General features: G+C 41.5%; 1 protein-coding gene across 2 annotated transcripts in view; it reads right to left on the bottom strand.

Moving 5' to 3' along the window:
* Positions 1-13,663, bottom strand: part of LOC124883511 (protein jagged-1) — an 81,354-nt gene extending 67,691 nt beyond the window's left edge. Inside the window, exons 1-2 of one of the 2 annotated variants that reach the window (XM_047390625.1) lie at positions 12,862-13,663; positions 5,260-5,592 (exon numbers count right to left, since the gene is read on the bottom strand). In XM_047390625.1, coding sequence (XP_047246581.1) covers positions 5,260-5,592; positions 12,862-12,990 — 462 coding nt within the window. In that variant the 5' untranslated portion in view covers positions 12,991-13,663. The remainder of the gene's footprint in view (positions 1-5,259; positions 5,593-12,861) is intronic. The other variant, XM_047390624.1, reaches the window with a different exon arrangement.
* Positions 13,664-17,105: the final 3,442 nt, after the last annotated feature.

Genomic DNA, 17,105 nt, shown 5'->3' with positions numbered 1-17,105 from the left:
GTGTATGTAAATACAGAAATGTGTGCATATATTAGTCAATAGTTGTGGATAAGTAAAATCCAAAAGAGGTAGATTGTATATTTTCTCTATAAGAATACAAAATAAAATGTTACACCTTCAAGAAATTACAAAGACAAAGTTCAAGTTTACAGTTGTGGTTTATTTCTTATGAATACAATATGCCATAACAGTTTGTGAATACGATTTCTTTTCTTTGAGAATACGAATTTACATCAATGACTTGGCGTCACCTGATCTCAGGCTGGTTAGTGGAGCACAGTTAGTCGATTCGCGTTGCACATGCGCTGTCACACTCCTCACCGCCAGAAAACGTAGTGCCGGAATGGGAGATAATTCAGTCTAAAAGGAATATTAGGAACAGAGGGGAGATAGGGGGGAAATCAAGAGCATTATAAATGAAGCATTGTTCTTATTTTTATGAAATACAAAACTAAAACATAGAATATAGTGGATGGAGTTATACAATTATGTTCAGTAGGTGGCAGTATGCACCTCTGAATTTGTTGCGTACCGCCACCAGAAGAAGAACCAGCATCACTAGCGCAAAGATGATGGACCAAGAAACTATGGTACAAAGCCAGGTAATGTTAAAAAGTTTTTATATGTGTTAATGTTGTTAATATATGCTCTTGGTCCGTCATCTTGGCGCTAGTGCTGCTGCTTCTTCTTCTTCTGCTGGCGGTTCGCAACAAATTCGGAGATGCATACTGCCACCTACTGTACATCATTGTATAACTCCATCCACTATATTCTATGTTTTAGTTTTATATTTCATAGAAATAAGAACAATGCTTTATTTATAATACTCTTGATTTATTTCCACCTATGTACGACTGAATTATCTCCCATTACCGTTTTCCATCATCCAATCCCGGCACTACATTTACTGGCGGTGAAGAGTGTGACAGCGCATGCACAACGTGAATCGACTAACTCTGTGCTCCACTAATCAGCCTGAGATCACGTGACGCCAAGTCGCTGATGTAAATTTGTATTCTCAAAGAAAATAAATCGTATTCACAAACTGTTATAGCATATTGTATTCATAAAGAATAAACCACAACTGTAAACTTGAACTTTGTGTTTGTAATTTCCTGAAGCTTTTATTTTGTATTCTTACACAGAAAATATACAATACCTCTTTTGGATTTTACTTATGCACAACTATTGACTAATATGCAAACATTTCCGTCTTTACATACACATTGTTTTTGACAGCGTTCTTACCCCATAGAAAAATCTAATTTTGTAACATCCAAGACCAGATAAACGAAAGAGATTTAAAGGATAAAATCCCAACATGGACTCACAGCAGCTTACAGAGGATGAAACATGGTAGCCAGTCTTGATAATGTTGGGCACAAAGCAAATACAGCACAACAAATTACAACTTTGCTCACATTCATAAGCAAATGCACATATTTCTCTGAAGAGATTAGAGGGGAAAGAACAAGTAGGGGAGGGCAGGAGACAGAGAGAGCTCACCTTTCCTCATAATGACTATGCTCACCTGTTCATCCCCTCACCTGAGGCATGGGGATCACTCCCCCCTCTTCCCTCCATCTCCCTCCACCTCCCAGAGATGGCCAGATAAAGCCCTCCTTTGAGCTGTGCCTGCCACAGTACGTCCTGGCCCAACCCGCCCCATGGCGCAGCCCTGAAATCGATCCAGGTAGGCTTTCTCATGGAGAACTTTCTCACACTCGCACCTGCCAATCACACACCTCCCCAGAGAGCAGAATGGGAGGATAAACCTCAAAGTTCATGCAGCCTGCATTCAGCATACTCAAATGTAAACTGTACACAGATAAGGGAAGATAATTGGCTCTGGGACAATGAGTCTCACAGGTAAACGGGCTGATACTGATCACAGAGAGGAAACCTAAGCCAGTCCTGTGGAACAATCATGTGTGCAGGTGTATTAAGGCGACTGTGTGGGGATAAAAAGTTTCATCCTCATCAGGTAAATCAAACAGTTTTAGTACGGAAACTCTGAGTTGCCACTAAAGGACTGAAGGAAACATGTTTCACCTGGATCTCAAACCACATCACACATATCCTTATAACATATGATTAGAGCTTAAACCTGGAATGCATCAAGAGAAACCAATCCGCTATGCAGGGAGCAAACTAAGGCAAAAACCAAAAGGAGAAGACCGCAGGAAGACAATTTCAGCAAATAAATAAAATAAAATCTCTTAAGGTCCGCAGAAAATTAGGGATCCGCCAAGTCATTTTAGAGGGATTCTCTTGAGCTTTCAATGAGCATTAGCTGCTAATGGAGTTTCAAAAGAAGCAGCATTTGTTTCTTTAATTCACCGAAGCTTTATTTATCTTAATAATAAAACAGGAAAAAAACTAAGAAAAAAGCAGGCTGGTAGGGGAATGAAAGAGCAGAGTTCAATAATCAATAAACCTTTGGGCCACTCTGGTGTGCTTTTTTGTAATCTAATTACTCTTTCATTCAAGAAGGACATTAAGTCTGGCAGTCAGGAGCATAAAGTTCAAAAGCTCTCGAAGGACCAAAAGTGAAAAAATAAGAACAAAACCTATGGAAGGTTTGAAGGTAGAGAAAGAACAGAGACAAGAAACTGGTGAAACTGAAGAAACTAGTGGACGGAAAAGTCGGAAAAAGACAGAGAAGCTGAAGCTATTAGCAAACTATATGAACAATATCCTTCAATAAATGAGAACAGTGAATCCAAAGGTTGAGGTTGAAATCCCTCTCCGGGTCACAAATAATCTTCAAAAAATTAAGGTAAATAAACAGAATGATCATGATTAGTCAACATGTATATGTTGACATTTATAGCATACATATGCTATAAATGTCAACATAGATAAATAGATAAAGCCAATATATTGGTTGCTAATGCTGTTTTTCTTATCTCCCCTTCTAACTGACTTAGCAGTTACACTCAGTGAGAGCTGGTGTTTAGAAGTCTCTTCCTCTCTCATTCTGTGAGTCAAAGGACCCCAAAATCTTTGGGAATCAGAATAATCAGGATAATGTTTCTAATCTATATCTAACAAAATATTCGTATCTGAGTTTATGACACAAACTCAACTACCAATACCTGTTCTTGGTCTACTTTCTGTCTTTTGTGAACACTGTGAAACAGGGATTTGCCAGATATTTTTTACAATTGGTGCCTATTTTCTCATGCATTGCTCAAAAAAAAAAAAAAAACAACACTATTTGTTGAGTCAAGTGAAACTGGGTTTTTCGCAAACAATCTTCACTTTTTTGTAAAAAAGAGGTTTGTATTGGCTGCTGTGGACCCCGTCTATCTGTGTCATGTTACCTGTTCAAACAGCTTTTTAAGGGAAAGCACAGCAGCGAACAGGCAAAATAATTGCTTTCAAATTTTACAACGTTCAAAGCAAAGTCTGTTGTAAGTTTTGCTCACATGCGAGTAGCTGGAAATGCACTAAAATATGCTATGAGCCTAGTTATCAACAAGTTCTACTAAAACAGAGGGTAAACATGCTAATGCTAGCCTAGCACTGCTAGCCAAACTGCTCCTCTACGGGAAGGCAACAGGAGCATCAGCAGTAGCAAGATGTGAGTAAGCTGAAGACTGTAGCTGTAACCGTGGAGTCAAACATATATTTACACACAAATAAGGATGCTGTACCATATTCTTAGATAATGTGTGAGAGCAGCTTTCTTAACCTTTCATTAACCCTGTGTTGGGAAAGTTTCTTACAGCAGAAACTGAACATCTGAACAACTGAACACCTTTCAGCTTCCAGAACATTGCTGGTGAGTAATTGTAACATTGATGAAAGTATTGCATTTCATTCATTTTTTGAGCAGATAAAGATAAGCCAAAAATTATTAGAATAAAAGAGGTTGCAGAGATTTAGAGATTTAGATTTCACTCAGCCAAAACAAAACAGCCAAACAACAAATATGCAGTCTGTTTTAGTTTACATATTAACAAAAACTGGCAAGGCATGTCTAAACTTATCTATGCTTTTCTCAAAAATCAGTGGAAAAGCTTTAATTGGCTTTGCAGCAGCCAAACACATCCTATCATTTCTGACCAGCTTTCTGCATGTTTCCACTGGTATTTTGACAATTTATCTTTGGTGATGAGCACCAAGACTTTGATGTTGGAAGCGCTTCTTACCATCACCCTAATCTTCTGCTCCCTCCACAGATTCTCCATTAGATCCATGTCCTTACTCTGGTGAGACCAGTCTAAAGCATTAATATTGCTTTTAGTCAAAGGAAACATTGCTAAAAAATTTAAATGTTATACATTAAACCTAAATCTGCCAGGTGCATGAATAGTTGTGTGCTCAACTTTACATAGTGGCTAACATGCTTAATCCCAAATGACTCATATCAGCATTGAGGACAAAATACCTGGTCAGGGCATCCCTAGTTTGAAGGCAGATCAAATATACAGGCTTTCAACAAGAATTTGGCAAAAACATGTTTCTGGTTTCTGGTTTTGTGAAGAGTGAAAATAATCCTGTTGGGGGCAGCTGCAGTAAAACAGGATCCAAACCATTAGATACGGTTTGATGATAATTTAGTCGTTAATGTAGAAAATGAGTGGCATACAGATGAGGAGGTTAATTTTGTGTTTTTTTATGTTATCTTTTAAATGCACTGATGAGGCAGCTCAGAAGCAGCAGTCTTTACCCAAGAGGCTTTCAGTAGATGACAGCTGAGGGCTTCCCAGAATGAAGCTGAATATGAAAAGCAAATGAAGCTGAAGAGAAAGGCGCTGATTTAGACCTGGCAAATATACTGACTTTAAAGTCCGAGCAGGGATAAATAGCCATGATTGTCAATTTTCATAAAAAAACAGACAACAAAAATCTCATAAAATATAAAGAGTATTTAGACTCCTTACTACATGTGTAATGTCAGAAAAGGAGCTTATTAACAGCCAGGCTATGGAAATGTGTCTTTGTGTATAAATTAAGGTTCTTTTTTTCAAAGCAATTTCTGCTTTGTGGAGGGACTTTGTTTCCTAAGAGAAGGCGTCTCCCATAAAACACCTAATATTTAACTGAAATAAGGGAGCCGTCTGCGCCACATGTGTTGAAAGCTGCTATAATGGCTCCCAGTAATAGAAAAGCAACATCATCTGAACTCTGACAGCGAGGGGCTATCATCACTCCAATCTAGCCTTGGTTTGAGAGGATTGTATTGTACTTGAAGCTTAGCCTGTTCCCTTGGTAACCATACTGGTAACAAGCACATCCCCCAGTACTTACTGGCCAGGCATATTTGAAGGAAATGGAAATGTGCCCGTTAGTCCCATCCTCTACTCCTCCCCCTCCTGCGTCATGTCCTCGGTGCCGGAGCGACTGGGAGTTTCCGCCCAGGATGCCTGTGGTGCCTGACCCGAAGGTGCAGGGTCCCGTGGGGACCACTCTGGCCTGGTACTCCTTGAGGCAGGCGTGGAAAAAGGTGTCACACTGGTTCCTGGCGGAGCAGCGCTGTCCCCCACTGGCCTGCAGGTCGCAGCAGTCTCCGGTCTGCAAGAATCCATGCGGGTTCTGGAAATGACGGATCTGAAGCTCGAACATCCCAGCAGCACACACGGCCTGAGTGCAGAGAGAGCATCAAGTAGGGAGAAAAGGAGAGGGGTTTATAAACTGAAACAACGTGCAAATTATCAGAAAAATCCACTAGAATGCAATAAAAGTTGTTTCTAAGAACTTTTAGCAGTTTTTTGCTCCTTCCCAGTGATTTTAAGTAAGCTGACTAAAGGCTGTGAAGCATTTTGTTGTTTAGTTTGACTCATTTGTTGGTAAGACTGCATTGGCCCATAGAGAGGTTCAATATAGCCGGATCCCCTGCAGAGGACCTTTGCTGTTAATGCTTTCTAATCACAAAGTGAGCTGCTGCTTCAACTCCTGCTGAGCGTTTGTATCCAAAAGGTTTACACCATTACATTTATGTCATCATATTCAGAAAAATGCTGCTATTTGAATTCCCCTGCAGATGTTTTCATTGCCTTTGAACTTTTCCGCATTTTGTGACGTTGCAACTACTAATCTCAATCTATTTTAGTCGGACTTTATGTGATAGACCAAAATAGTGGAAGCAAAATGATACAAGGTTTTTGAAATTTGGAACAGTAACACCTGCAGGTTTTTCTACCAATTTTTGCATGCTTAGAGATTGACATTTTATTTATTTATTTATTTAAGTTTATTTGATAGGGACAGACACACATTGACATAGACCAACTGAACAAAACAGCAGTCCCATGTTTGCGTCATAGTGCAATAGCAACAGCTAATTTGCAGCACTTGTCCCTAGATGGGCTTTTTTTAAAAGTACCTCTAAAAATTGAAGTAATAATCATTTAAAATAGCACAACATAATGTTGACAACATCTACAAACAAACAAACAAATAGTGAAACATAAAACATCAAAAATGGGTACAATTCTGTTTTTGACATAACCAGTTTTGTTTATTTTTTGAATGTACTGAAACTGGTTACAGACTTTAAATCAACAGGAAGTGAGTTCCAAACTGCAGTTCCTCTCACGGACAGAGCACTTTGAGCGAAAGTGGTTCTTCGAAAGGGGACCTTACAATTTCCATCTGAAGCCGCTCTGGTAGATCTGCTATTGCCCTGCAGTCTCTGTATGCAATTTGCCCATTCTTCTTCAAAAAAAGCTCAACCTCCATCAGGTTGAATGAATACATCTGAGAAGATCAACTCCTGCTACTTATATCGACTTCTCAAGTGGATATAAGTCTGAACTTTGACTGGGTTGGATGTTAAGGATTATTGTCCTGTTGGAAGATAAACTTCTGTCTCAGTCTCGAGTCTTCTGTAGCTTCTAAAAAGTTTTCTTCCAGGATTCCTGTGTATTTAGATCCATTCATCTTCCCATCACACAGGTGGCTTGTGTTTACCTTTGGTCTCATGTGGTTAGAGCACCTTTTTATAAATTGTAAATTTGGCAAATAGCAAACCAGAATTTATATGTATTTTTTTTCAAATTTTTTTTGTCAATCTTCCATAAAGGTCAGATTTATAGACTGAACAGCCAGTAGTTGTCCTGTCAACAGATTCTCCCACCTGAGCTACGGATCTCTGCAGCTCCTCCAAAGTTAGCATTGACCTCTTGGCTGCTTCTCTGATTAATGCTCTAGATGCCTGCCCTGTTCATTTGGATGAAGGGCTATATCTTGGTTAGTTTGCAGAGGTGCTGTAATCTTTCTTTTTGTCTTTGTGATATTATTTTATATCCTAACTCTGCTTTAAATGTCATCACAACGTTCTCCCTGACCTGTCTGCTGTGTTCCTCGGTCTTCGTGATTCTGTTTGTTTTCTAATGATCTCTAACAAACCTCTGAGGCCTTTAAAGAACAACTGGATTTATGCACACAGGTGGACTATATTTACCTAGTACCTGCACTGGATTTTTAGGGGTATCAGAGTCATGGAATGAATACAAATGTATGGCACACTTTTCAGATTTTTAATGGTACAAAAAGGTTTGGTAACCCTTGTATAATTCATCACTTGCGTTCGATGTTTTCCACGTTACACTCTTCTAACCTCAACAAAAAACAGTTTTTAAACAGCAAGATAGAGAAGTAAACCTGGAGAAGAAAAGAGAAAGAGGGACATAATTTGGATTCCCACTGCTCCATCTGACCTCTGGTGAGGAGAAAACAAACTTTCCATCTAAATTATGAACAGACACACCAACACGCTTGCCATATAATCCTCCAACTGTTTATCTCTCGACTTCCTTTTGTTTGCCTCATCTCCTCTTTTTCTTTACTATGTGTGGCCACCACTCCCTTCTTAGTCTTCCCTCATGTTCTCCTCCCCAGGGGGAACATGGGATTCTTCTCCTCCTCCTCACTTCTTTCACAATGTGAAGCTGTGATGTTCCTGTTATATTTCTCTCGGCGGCGACAATTGGCTTCTCTGCTTTGTGTCCGCTGTCTGTTTTATTCTCACGGTTGCATCCCTGTTTATGGACGAAGAGGACATGCATATGTGTTTGGGTGCAGACATCCAAACGCAAATGCTGGCGTTAATAAGGCCCCCTGAGATTCCCAGAGCAGAAGGGTCAGGTATGTGCGTGCAAGCAAGGGAAAGTGTACTTCTTGTTTTTTATTTTTGTGCTTATAAAAATAAACCCACTGTAATCTTAGTTTGTACTAAGCCCCTGTTGATGCTCAGAATTAACCACAGACATTGTGGCTGCATAACTCTGATAATCAGATGTATAAATCCAAACAGCTACTGTGAACCCAATCATGAACCAGCAAGAACCTATTTGCAACGCAGTCCCAAGCTGAGCCAAAATCGGCCCATTGTTAATGACTGAGTGTCCCCCCCGCTGCACCCTGTCCCTGGGGGGGGGGGGGGGGGGGGGGGGGGGGGGGGGGGTGTTAAAGAGAGAGGGGGGTGGGGGAGTTGCCTACATCAAAAGGCTTGCGGAGATACAGTGGCGCTCATCACTCCGCATCCTCCTTTCTTCCTCTCCTCCGCTCGCTGCCGGAGCCATTCCCCACATACCAGCCTTTCAGCGCTCAGTCAGAGCAGAGACAGGGAGACAGAGGGGTCTGAGCCACAGTTCAGGGCCAACTCTGCAGGAGACCCTCGGCGCTTAAAGGCTGAGTCGCACAAAACGTCCCCGCCACTCCAAAGATTGATATTTACGGCTCAGTAATGGAACTCAGGTTGACTATTAAAGGCAGACAAGACCCTTTAAAGCATGCAAAGGGTAGGAAAAGGTGAGTAAAGCTCAACTCTGGGTGGGTTTTAGACTCACGTAATGATTTAGAGCAACAAAATAAACATACTACTCGGAGCTCAATTTATGTTTGCATGAATTGCAATCAGAACACAGTGCCTGTCAAAAGTATTCACACCTCTAATTTGTTGTTGCATTTTGTGACCTTACAATCAGATAGACCAACACAAAGTAGTGCATAAATATGAAGTGGAAGAATGATTCACACCACTCAAAATAGTTTGGCACGTGTTTGTATCAGTTGTAACAAACAGAGTATGTTAATAACAGCTTTGCACAACTAAAGACTGAAATTTTTAATAATTCTTAAAGAATTGCTCAAGATTAGTCAGATTAGATGAAGCGCATCTTTTAACATCTTTTAAGTTCTGGCACAGATACCTAGGTAAGTTTAGATCTGGACTTTGACTGGGCCATTCAAACACATGAATATGCTTTGATCTAAACCATTCCATTTGTAGCTCTGGCTGTGCTTTTAGGGTAGTTACCTGCTGGAAGGTGAACTTTGCCCCAGCCTAGTGCCTTTTGCAGCCTCCAGCAGTTCCATTTGTGTTTGGCTTCATCCATCTTCCTTCGAGCTCTGATCAGCTCTCCTGTCCTTACTGAAGAAAATAATCCCCATAGCATGATGCTGCCGCCACCATGTCAAACGGGAGGGGCTCAGGGTGATGGTTTTCTACCACACATAGCATTTTGTATATCATCTGACCAGAGCATCTTCTTCTACATGTTTGCTGTGTCTCCTACATAGCTTGTGGCAGATTGCAGAGGAGACATGGTTTCTATCAAAAATGTCACAATCTTGCTACTGTTTTATAGATGCCAGATTTGTGGAGTTGTGCAATCAGCAGATTCTTGTACCTGAGCTGTGGATCTCTGCATCTCCACCAGAGTTACCATGGACCTCTCAGCTGATTCTCTCATAAACAAAATATTTGTGCTTTAAATTTCTTCATGCCTGGATACCTGCAGCTCATTGTTCGCTTGTCTTAACAAGACCTTTTTTGAATGCCTGCAGGTTGCTCAGAACACTTCTGTGAGGCTTCTGACTAAGTTCTCCAAGTTTTCATATGTCACAGCTTTGCTATTTCTGGTGCAGACACTTCAAAACAACCCAAAGCCCTCCTTACGATCCTGGTCTTGACTTATATAGCTTTAGATAGGTCAAATAACTTGGATCCATAGGCTGTGTAACCAGGACCTGCTGGCTCATAAAAGGCTAAAGGGGACAGAGCATTTCCAGCAGACCTCTTCCAGGCTCTGAGCTTTATATCTTCAGATCTTTTCTAAGAAGCAGCTTAAATATCATCTTTTAAACTTGCTTTTAGTAAAGTTTTGGTTGTAATGTTGCTTTTAGTGTTTTGAATGTGGCTTTAAATAAAATGTTTCTTTTTGCTTCTGTTTGTTTCTGTCTTGATTTTATGTGCAACAAATTTTTATTTGACTGATTATTTATTAATGGCTAATGAGGTGCACTTTATTTTTCATCCATTCTCATAAAAGACACTAACGAGCACAGAGGGGAAAGGTCAGTCTTTGAAATCTCAGATACAATCCGAAAACAGAAACTCATTTTTCTTGTTTAGTTTAAGACTTTATTTTAGTTTTTTTCCTGAAATTCAAAAGGAAGAGAAGTGTCTGATAATTATAATATGGCAGAAATGAATGAAAAACATGATTCTCATTCATTTCTTTTTTCCTCTGCTTTGTGCAATTTACAACAAATTAACTTCAAACACAAGCAATGAAAGGAGCTCTAATCTCATCTCAAACCTTATTCTGCAAACCATAATTACACAGTGTGGTAGTTCTTGCATGTTCTACATAAAAAAATAATAATGCAGGGCAGATAAGACTGGAGGGACTGCATGTCTGATGAATCACAGGTTCTGATTTTCTCCTCTCTCCCCTGCGTTATAAAGTGGGAAGAACAGCTGCAGAGGATCTTGACTCTGCAGTGCAGTCAGGAAAAAGGAGAAGTGTGTTGTTCCTCAGCTGTGAAGAGGGCTGCAGAAGTGCAAAGCTGCCCAAGTGTTCAACATTCACATGCCCCAGAGTTTATTCGCCTGTGGCCCTCTGCTCCACACACACCCAGGAGCACAGATGCTGTTTGTGAGCTCAGTGTTTGGAGCAAAAAAAAAAAGTGTGCACACACATACACTGAGGCACACCTCTCTGCCTGGTGGGTCCTGTCACACACCATAGCCATCCTGTCAGCTCACAGCGTAAAAGGTGCAAAGATAATCTGTTTTTTTCTCCCTCGTAGGCACTTTACTGGCACTTTGTTTTATGCTACCAGATTCCAGAAGACTGTCAAAAAACCCACCATAACAGACCTGCACATACAGTGTCTTGCAAAAGTATTTACAGCCCTTGAACTTTTTTTGCATTTTGTCACATTACAGCCATAAACTTCAATGTACTTTATTGATATAGATATAGAAAACACAAAGTAGAGCATAGTTCTAAAGTGGAAGAAAAAGGATGCATGGTTTACAATGTTTCTTACAAAATAGAAATGTAAAAAGTGTGCCACGCATTTGTATTCAGTTCCCAGAGTCAGTACTTTGTAGAACCCCCGTTTTGCAGTAAGTACAGCTGCAAGTCCTTTGAGGGATGTCTCTACCAGCTTTGCATATCTAAAAACAGCATTTTTTCCCAAGCATCTTTGCAAAACAGCTGAAGCTTAGTTAGATCAGATGGAGACTGGGCAACATATCATTTTATGTTTTAATGCAGATTCTCTATAAGATTTACGTCTGGACTTTGACTAGGCCATTCCAACACATAGATATGCTTTGATCCATTTATCTACCCATAAGATCTAACCAGATTCCCTAACCCTGTTAAAAAGAAGCATCCCACAGCATGATGCTGCCACCAAAAGGTTTCATTTTGGTCTCCCCTGACCAAAGCAACTTGTTTCGCGTTTCTTGTGTCGCCTACATGGATTGTAGCAAACTGCAAATGGGACATCTTATGGTCTTTTTTTCAACGCTCTTTCATAAAGGGCATATTTAATGAATCTACAGTTAAATGTTTCCCCATCCACAGAATCTCCCAATGAGCCGTGCATCTGTCTAGCTCCTCCAGATTTACAATGCGCCTCTCAGCTGCTTCTCCACTGGTTTAGACCATGTCTTAGCAGGCTTGCAGTTGTGCCTTACTCTTTATGATATCATAGAGTCCTGTGAGTTTTTCCAAGGTTGGGTTTATATCCTAACATCTCCACATCTTTCTCCCTGACCTGTCTGTTGTGTTCCTTGGTCTTCATGATATGTTCTCTAATGTTCTCTAACAAACCCATGAGGCCTTCACAGAACTGCTTCAGATATTTATCTGTAAAACAGGTTGAGAACAATTTATTTATTTCCTCCCCCCTCACTATTATGCACTATTTTGTGTTGGTATGCCAAATAAAATCCTAACAAAGGTTTTGAGATAATGCACGGCAGCATGGAAAATCAGGGTCTGTGATTTGCAGATTTGAACCAGTCATGTGCAGAGAAACACCCATGAAAGTGAGGAGCTCTTTTATGAACCGGTGAGACGGACAACAGAGGAGGTGTGGTGGGTAATTAAGGGGTTATCCATGCTTCAGTACTTAGCAAGGATTCATTAAATTACTTTAGACAGAAAAAGCGGTTTATTTGGCGCAGATATCAGGAAAATATTTTTTTTCCAGACTGCTGGAATTCAGATGCAGGCTTTTTCTGAAAGCTTGATCATATTCTATTCTCTGGCAAACAGCTGTAGAAATAAAATAGTCGTTATAATCCTGTGAAAGATTTGTTTCTGCGGTCTTATAGAGGCACGTTTTTTAATATCTCTGATCTTGGAGTCTTTTTCGTACTAACTATGATCACGCTCGGCCTCTGCTGAAACAACAGGTGGGCGCATCGCCATGGGAGCAGAAAGAGGGCAGCACAAAGCGGGGAAAAGCTTTGCTGGTGCGTGGACTTTATTGGCGGCTATTTCCACCCAGCTGCTCTTTAAAATAAAGACTGAACTACATTCGCAGGTCAGCCTCAGGCTTTGAGGGCATGCCGCCAGGAATAGCCCTTAATCGTTTGCTTACCTGTGTGTGTACCATCAGGACAGCGAGAACAATCACAGCCCGCTGCAGGTGGAGGTGCGTCCTCCTGGTCTTTACGCCTCTTCTTCCAGGATCCATCAAAGTTATCCAGTGCGCTCTTGTGCTCTCCATCCCTGCGTCCAGGGATCTGGAACCGCGCTGCGCGCCCCGGCAGTGATGCACCCTCTCTCTCTCTCTCTCTCTCTCTCTCTCTCCTCTTTCTCCTACTCCTCCTCTCTCCACCCGTGTCTTCTCTGCGCGCAGGTCTCCTCTTCCTCGGACTCAAACCCTCAAACTCCCATAAGGCCACTTCATCGTGTGGAGAACACGGGAACCCACTTTGACCCCGTTATTGCGCCCCAACAAATCCGAAAACCCACGTGTGCGCGCACATCATCAACCCCTCTTTCTGGATTTCAGCGCGTAAATCTTCACACTTCATATAAACACTCCTCTTTTGTGCTATATTCCAGCCACCACCTGCGTTAAGAGGATTTAAGAGTCCAATCTGCCTGCTCACTTGACTTGAACTCTCATCCCAATTAGATGACACTCTCTCTTCCTTCCCCGCCTGTCTCCAGGCTTGATCCACCGGGAGGAATAACAACAGAAGTCGCTTTTGCAGAAAGAAATGTTCATCCAGTGCTCGCAGCGAGTAAAAGTTGCATCTCTGCGGCGGAATGGTTTCTCTCTCTGCAGACTCCTCATGGAAACGGCTGCATGGCTGGTGGTTTGTGAATCCGATCCGAAGACTGGAGGGGGTAGAGTCAGTGTGGGAAACAATGAGAGTTAGAGGGAGAGAGGAGCGGAGGGTGTGTCCTGGGGCAGGGAATGTCCTTTCAGATGGGATGGTCCCCAGAACGCACCGAGCGCTGCCCTCCTGCTCCTCCTCAGCGACCTGCAGCCCACTTTACTCTTTTTGTCACATTTACACATGGGATACGCATCACCCATACATCACAGATCTACTTGAGTTTGCACTCCGCATTTTGGGGACTCCTCCCTTGTTTCTGTCCTCCAGTTTCACTTCAAAGCTCCACCGGGCCAATTAACTGTTTTCCCAGCTCTGCGTGAAATCGGATTTCCTATGAAAGGTAACAGTTCTACAGGTCTTCAAGATAACCCCAATTTATAATAAAATGATTGGTGATCTAAAAGAAATTGTTATCAGAAAGGTAGAAAAAAAAGCAACCTGGGTTTTCCACCCAGGCTAGCATGACCTCGGGGGCGTCACAATGCATATTGATCCTTTGAACGATGGCTGTACACAGCAGGTGGCTGATGATGATAAAGGTAACATATTTCAAAGTAATTATTTGGTCCAGTTGCAGCTTTAGTGGTTAGTATTTGATTTGGCATTCCTGTTCAGCAATGAAAGGTTTCACTGTTTAAATCATTTTGAACTGTTGGATAATTTCTAGTTCCATCTATCCAACCATCCATCCATGTATCAAAGATCAGATAGCAAAGTTAGGAGGTCTTATAGGGAAACCCAGACTACCCTCTCTCCAGCCACAATCCTCACCACGTTCTGGGGGGTACCAAGGTATTCCCAGGACAAATGGGTGTTCAAGACCCTCCAGTTGCTGAAGGTTTCGGGTCTGCCCCCTTCCAGGAGGGCATGCCTGAAAAACCTCCAAAAGAAGGCATTTAGAAGGGATCCTAATCACATGCCCAAACCATCTCAACTGATTCCTTTTAATGGGGAGGCACAGACCTACTCCCCAAGTGACTGAGCCACCTTACAAAGGCAGCTAATTTCTGCTGCTTGTAAGGAGGGATTTTAGTACCCCTGTGATCCTGGGGGCTTTGTTGTCCAAGGCTTTGGCTCCTGGTAGGGTTTCCATTGGTTAATTAAAGCTCAGGGGAGGAATCAAACTTAGCAGTTCCATGATCTGAATGATAGATGACCGCAAGAATAGTCAAACTATGTCAGGGTCAGAGAAATAGGGGCACCCTCCTGAAACCAGACCTGAGAGGGGAGCTTGCAAATGAGTACCTGGGGCTCAGGCGGACTCCCTCTGTACATGGACCCACCTCCTTTGGAGATGAGTATGGAAGTTGGGTGCAGTGAGAGCTTGGTGGCTGGCCAGGCCTGGAAGCTGGACCTGCACCTGGACCTCCAGGGAGTCACAAACTGGCTTCTGGGACATGGGATGTAACCTCTAGTTCAAAGTCTAAAATATTTTCACTGGTCAAACTGGAACTAGATTATTCTACACTCAACAGAGATTATTTGAAACACTGTTTGAGACTCATGAAACGTTCCTCCTATTTGTAAAACTTTGATGCTTTTTACCATTTTGACCTCTTTAGCTTTAGTCAAGCAAGCAAACCACAAAAGAGTCATCTGTGATAAATCATTCTACACTTATCATAGGTTATTTAAAACTAATTTAGTGACTGATGAGAGCTAAGAAGTCGGGACTCTATTTGACCACCTCTTGTTCATCATTTTACATATTTAGGCTGGTTAGACCTGTGCAGCATTCTTCCACACTGACCAGAGATTCCTTAAAACACAGTTTGTAATCTATTAAATCTTCATTATGTACTTTCAATTGTGTTTTCTTGGCATGGGACCTTCTTAGATTGAGGCAAGCATGAAAAGCACTGGTCAAGCCTAGGTTTAATTATTTTACAGAGGTTACAGATCTAAGTCAACTAATATTATATAAATATATCTAATAAGTTGCTCACAAAAGTTTTTTCCACATAATGGGTTTGTTAGGTGAGTGGGCATGTGTTTGGTTGTGCAGAAGTAGGACCATGCATACTGACTACATCCTTATGGACAGTCAGACTCCACCTGCAGCATGATTTCCTCTGAACATGCTCTTCACATGTGGACACTGGTGATTAAACTTGTTCCGACAGCTGCAGCTGTATCCTGCTGTTCGCATGCAGCTGCTTAACGAAGCCGCCGGGCTCCCCCATAACTGGCTGAGCGCATAAATATAAAAGAGAATTGTGGAGTGTGAAGGCATCTTTTGAACATTGGCACTCGTCACATGGCATATTTCCTTTCCACATGGCACATCTGACCTCCAGTGCGCACGTCTTGTTGGATTCGAGATCTCCAGACAATGTTCCTTCTTCATCGGAGGGCCATCTAATGAGATACTGCCTCCCTCGCCCCTCCTCCTCCTTCTTCATCTTAAGGACTTATACGGGGTTGTTGCTCAAGAAGCTTCCCTGACAACCGCTGGTGTTTCCGCGGCTTGGCGCTCTGCAGTGACCCCGGGAGCGGAACAGAGGCCTCTTGAGGAGGAGGAGGGCGTTGATTTGCATACGAGAAGCAGTCAAATGGAGGCATGATCAGAATTAGAAACACACATCCCTGTTTCATTCAGGTTCTAATTAATATGTGTGGCTCACCTTAGCAAGATGATCTCCAAAATAGGTAGACTTTGTGATATAATCTGGAGCTTTTAGAGTTGTGCTTTTGGCGCCATCTTGTGGTCACTGGTAGACTCATGAGGAGAATATAAAAGGTCGGGAGTTCTTAAGGCAGTAAGCATGTTTGTATTCAGTAAAACCTTACAATATTTCAAGGATTTTAAGCAAATTTTCTTTACAACAGGTTTATCTCTTTAAAAAAAACAAAGCTAAGGCAATATCTGACAACAGCTCTCTTGCAGTGAAATTGGTCATTTTTGGCCTACATCTGCTCACTTCAGTCTTCGTGCCAATACAGCATGCAACGTTTCTTTGTTTACTTCCAGCTTCAACAGTTTTCACAACAACGATCTCAATCTTTCTGTCTGACTTTAAATCAGACCAGTCTTTCTGATTTAGGTTAGTTAGGATTATCAAACTTATTTCTGGTTGCTAAATGCCAGAAAAATTAGATAATTTTAATCACTCTCAAATTTAGAAGTTTACATTTACTAAGAGTAATATGCCTTTAAACAGCCCAGATGTTGATGTCATGCCTCTGATAGGTTAATATATTTTAGGGAAATCAGGCTGCTTCCTTGTGTGACATTATGGATATCAGGAAGATAACTGTGGGTCTCCACAAGCACATGTGGAGCACCACATAGTTATCATAACTATGTAGAGGACACACAGCTATACGTTAAGATGTTACCAGGTGACTATGAATCCATTCAAGCGCTGGGTAAATGCTTAGAAGAAATCAATGCATGGATGGGCCTAAATTTTCTTCAGCTGAATCAAAACAAAACTGAAGTAATAATCTTTGGACCAAAGGAAGAGCGTTTAAAAGTTAGCACACAGCTTCA

The sequence above is a fragment of the Girardinichthys multiradiatus genome, chromosome 18 (genome assembly GCF_021462225.1).
Source record: "Girardinichthys multiradiatus isolate DD_20200921_A chromosome 18, DD_fGirMul_XY1, whole genome shotgun sequence".
Classification (NCBI taxonomy): Eukaryota; Metazoa; Chordata; class Actinopteri; order Cyprinodontiformes; family Goodeidae; genus Girardinichthys; species Girardinichthys multiradiatus.
The sequence above is the reverse complement of the archived record's forward strand: the minus strand, read 5'-3'. Positions and strand labels throughout refer to the sequence as shown.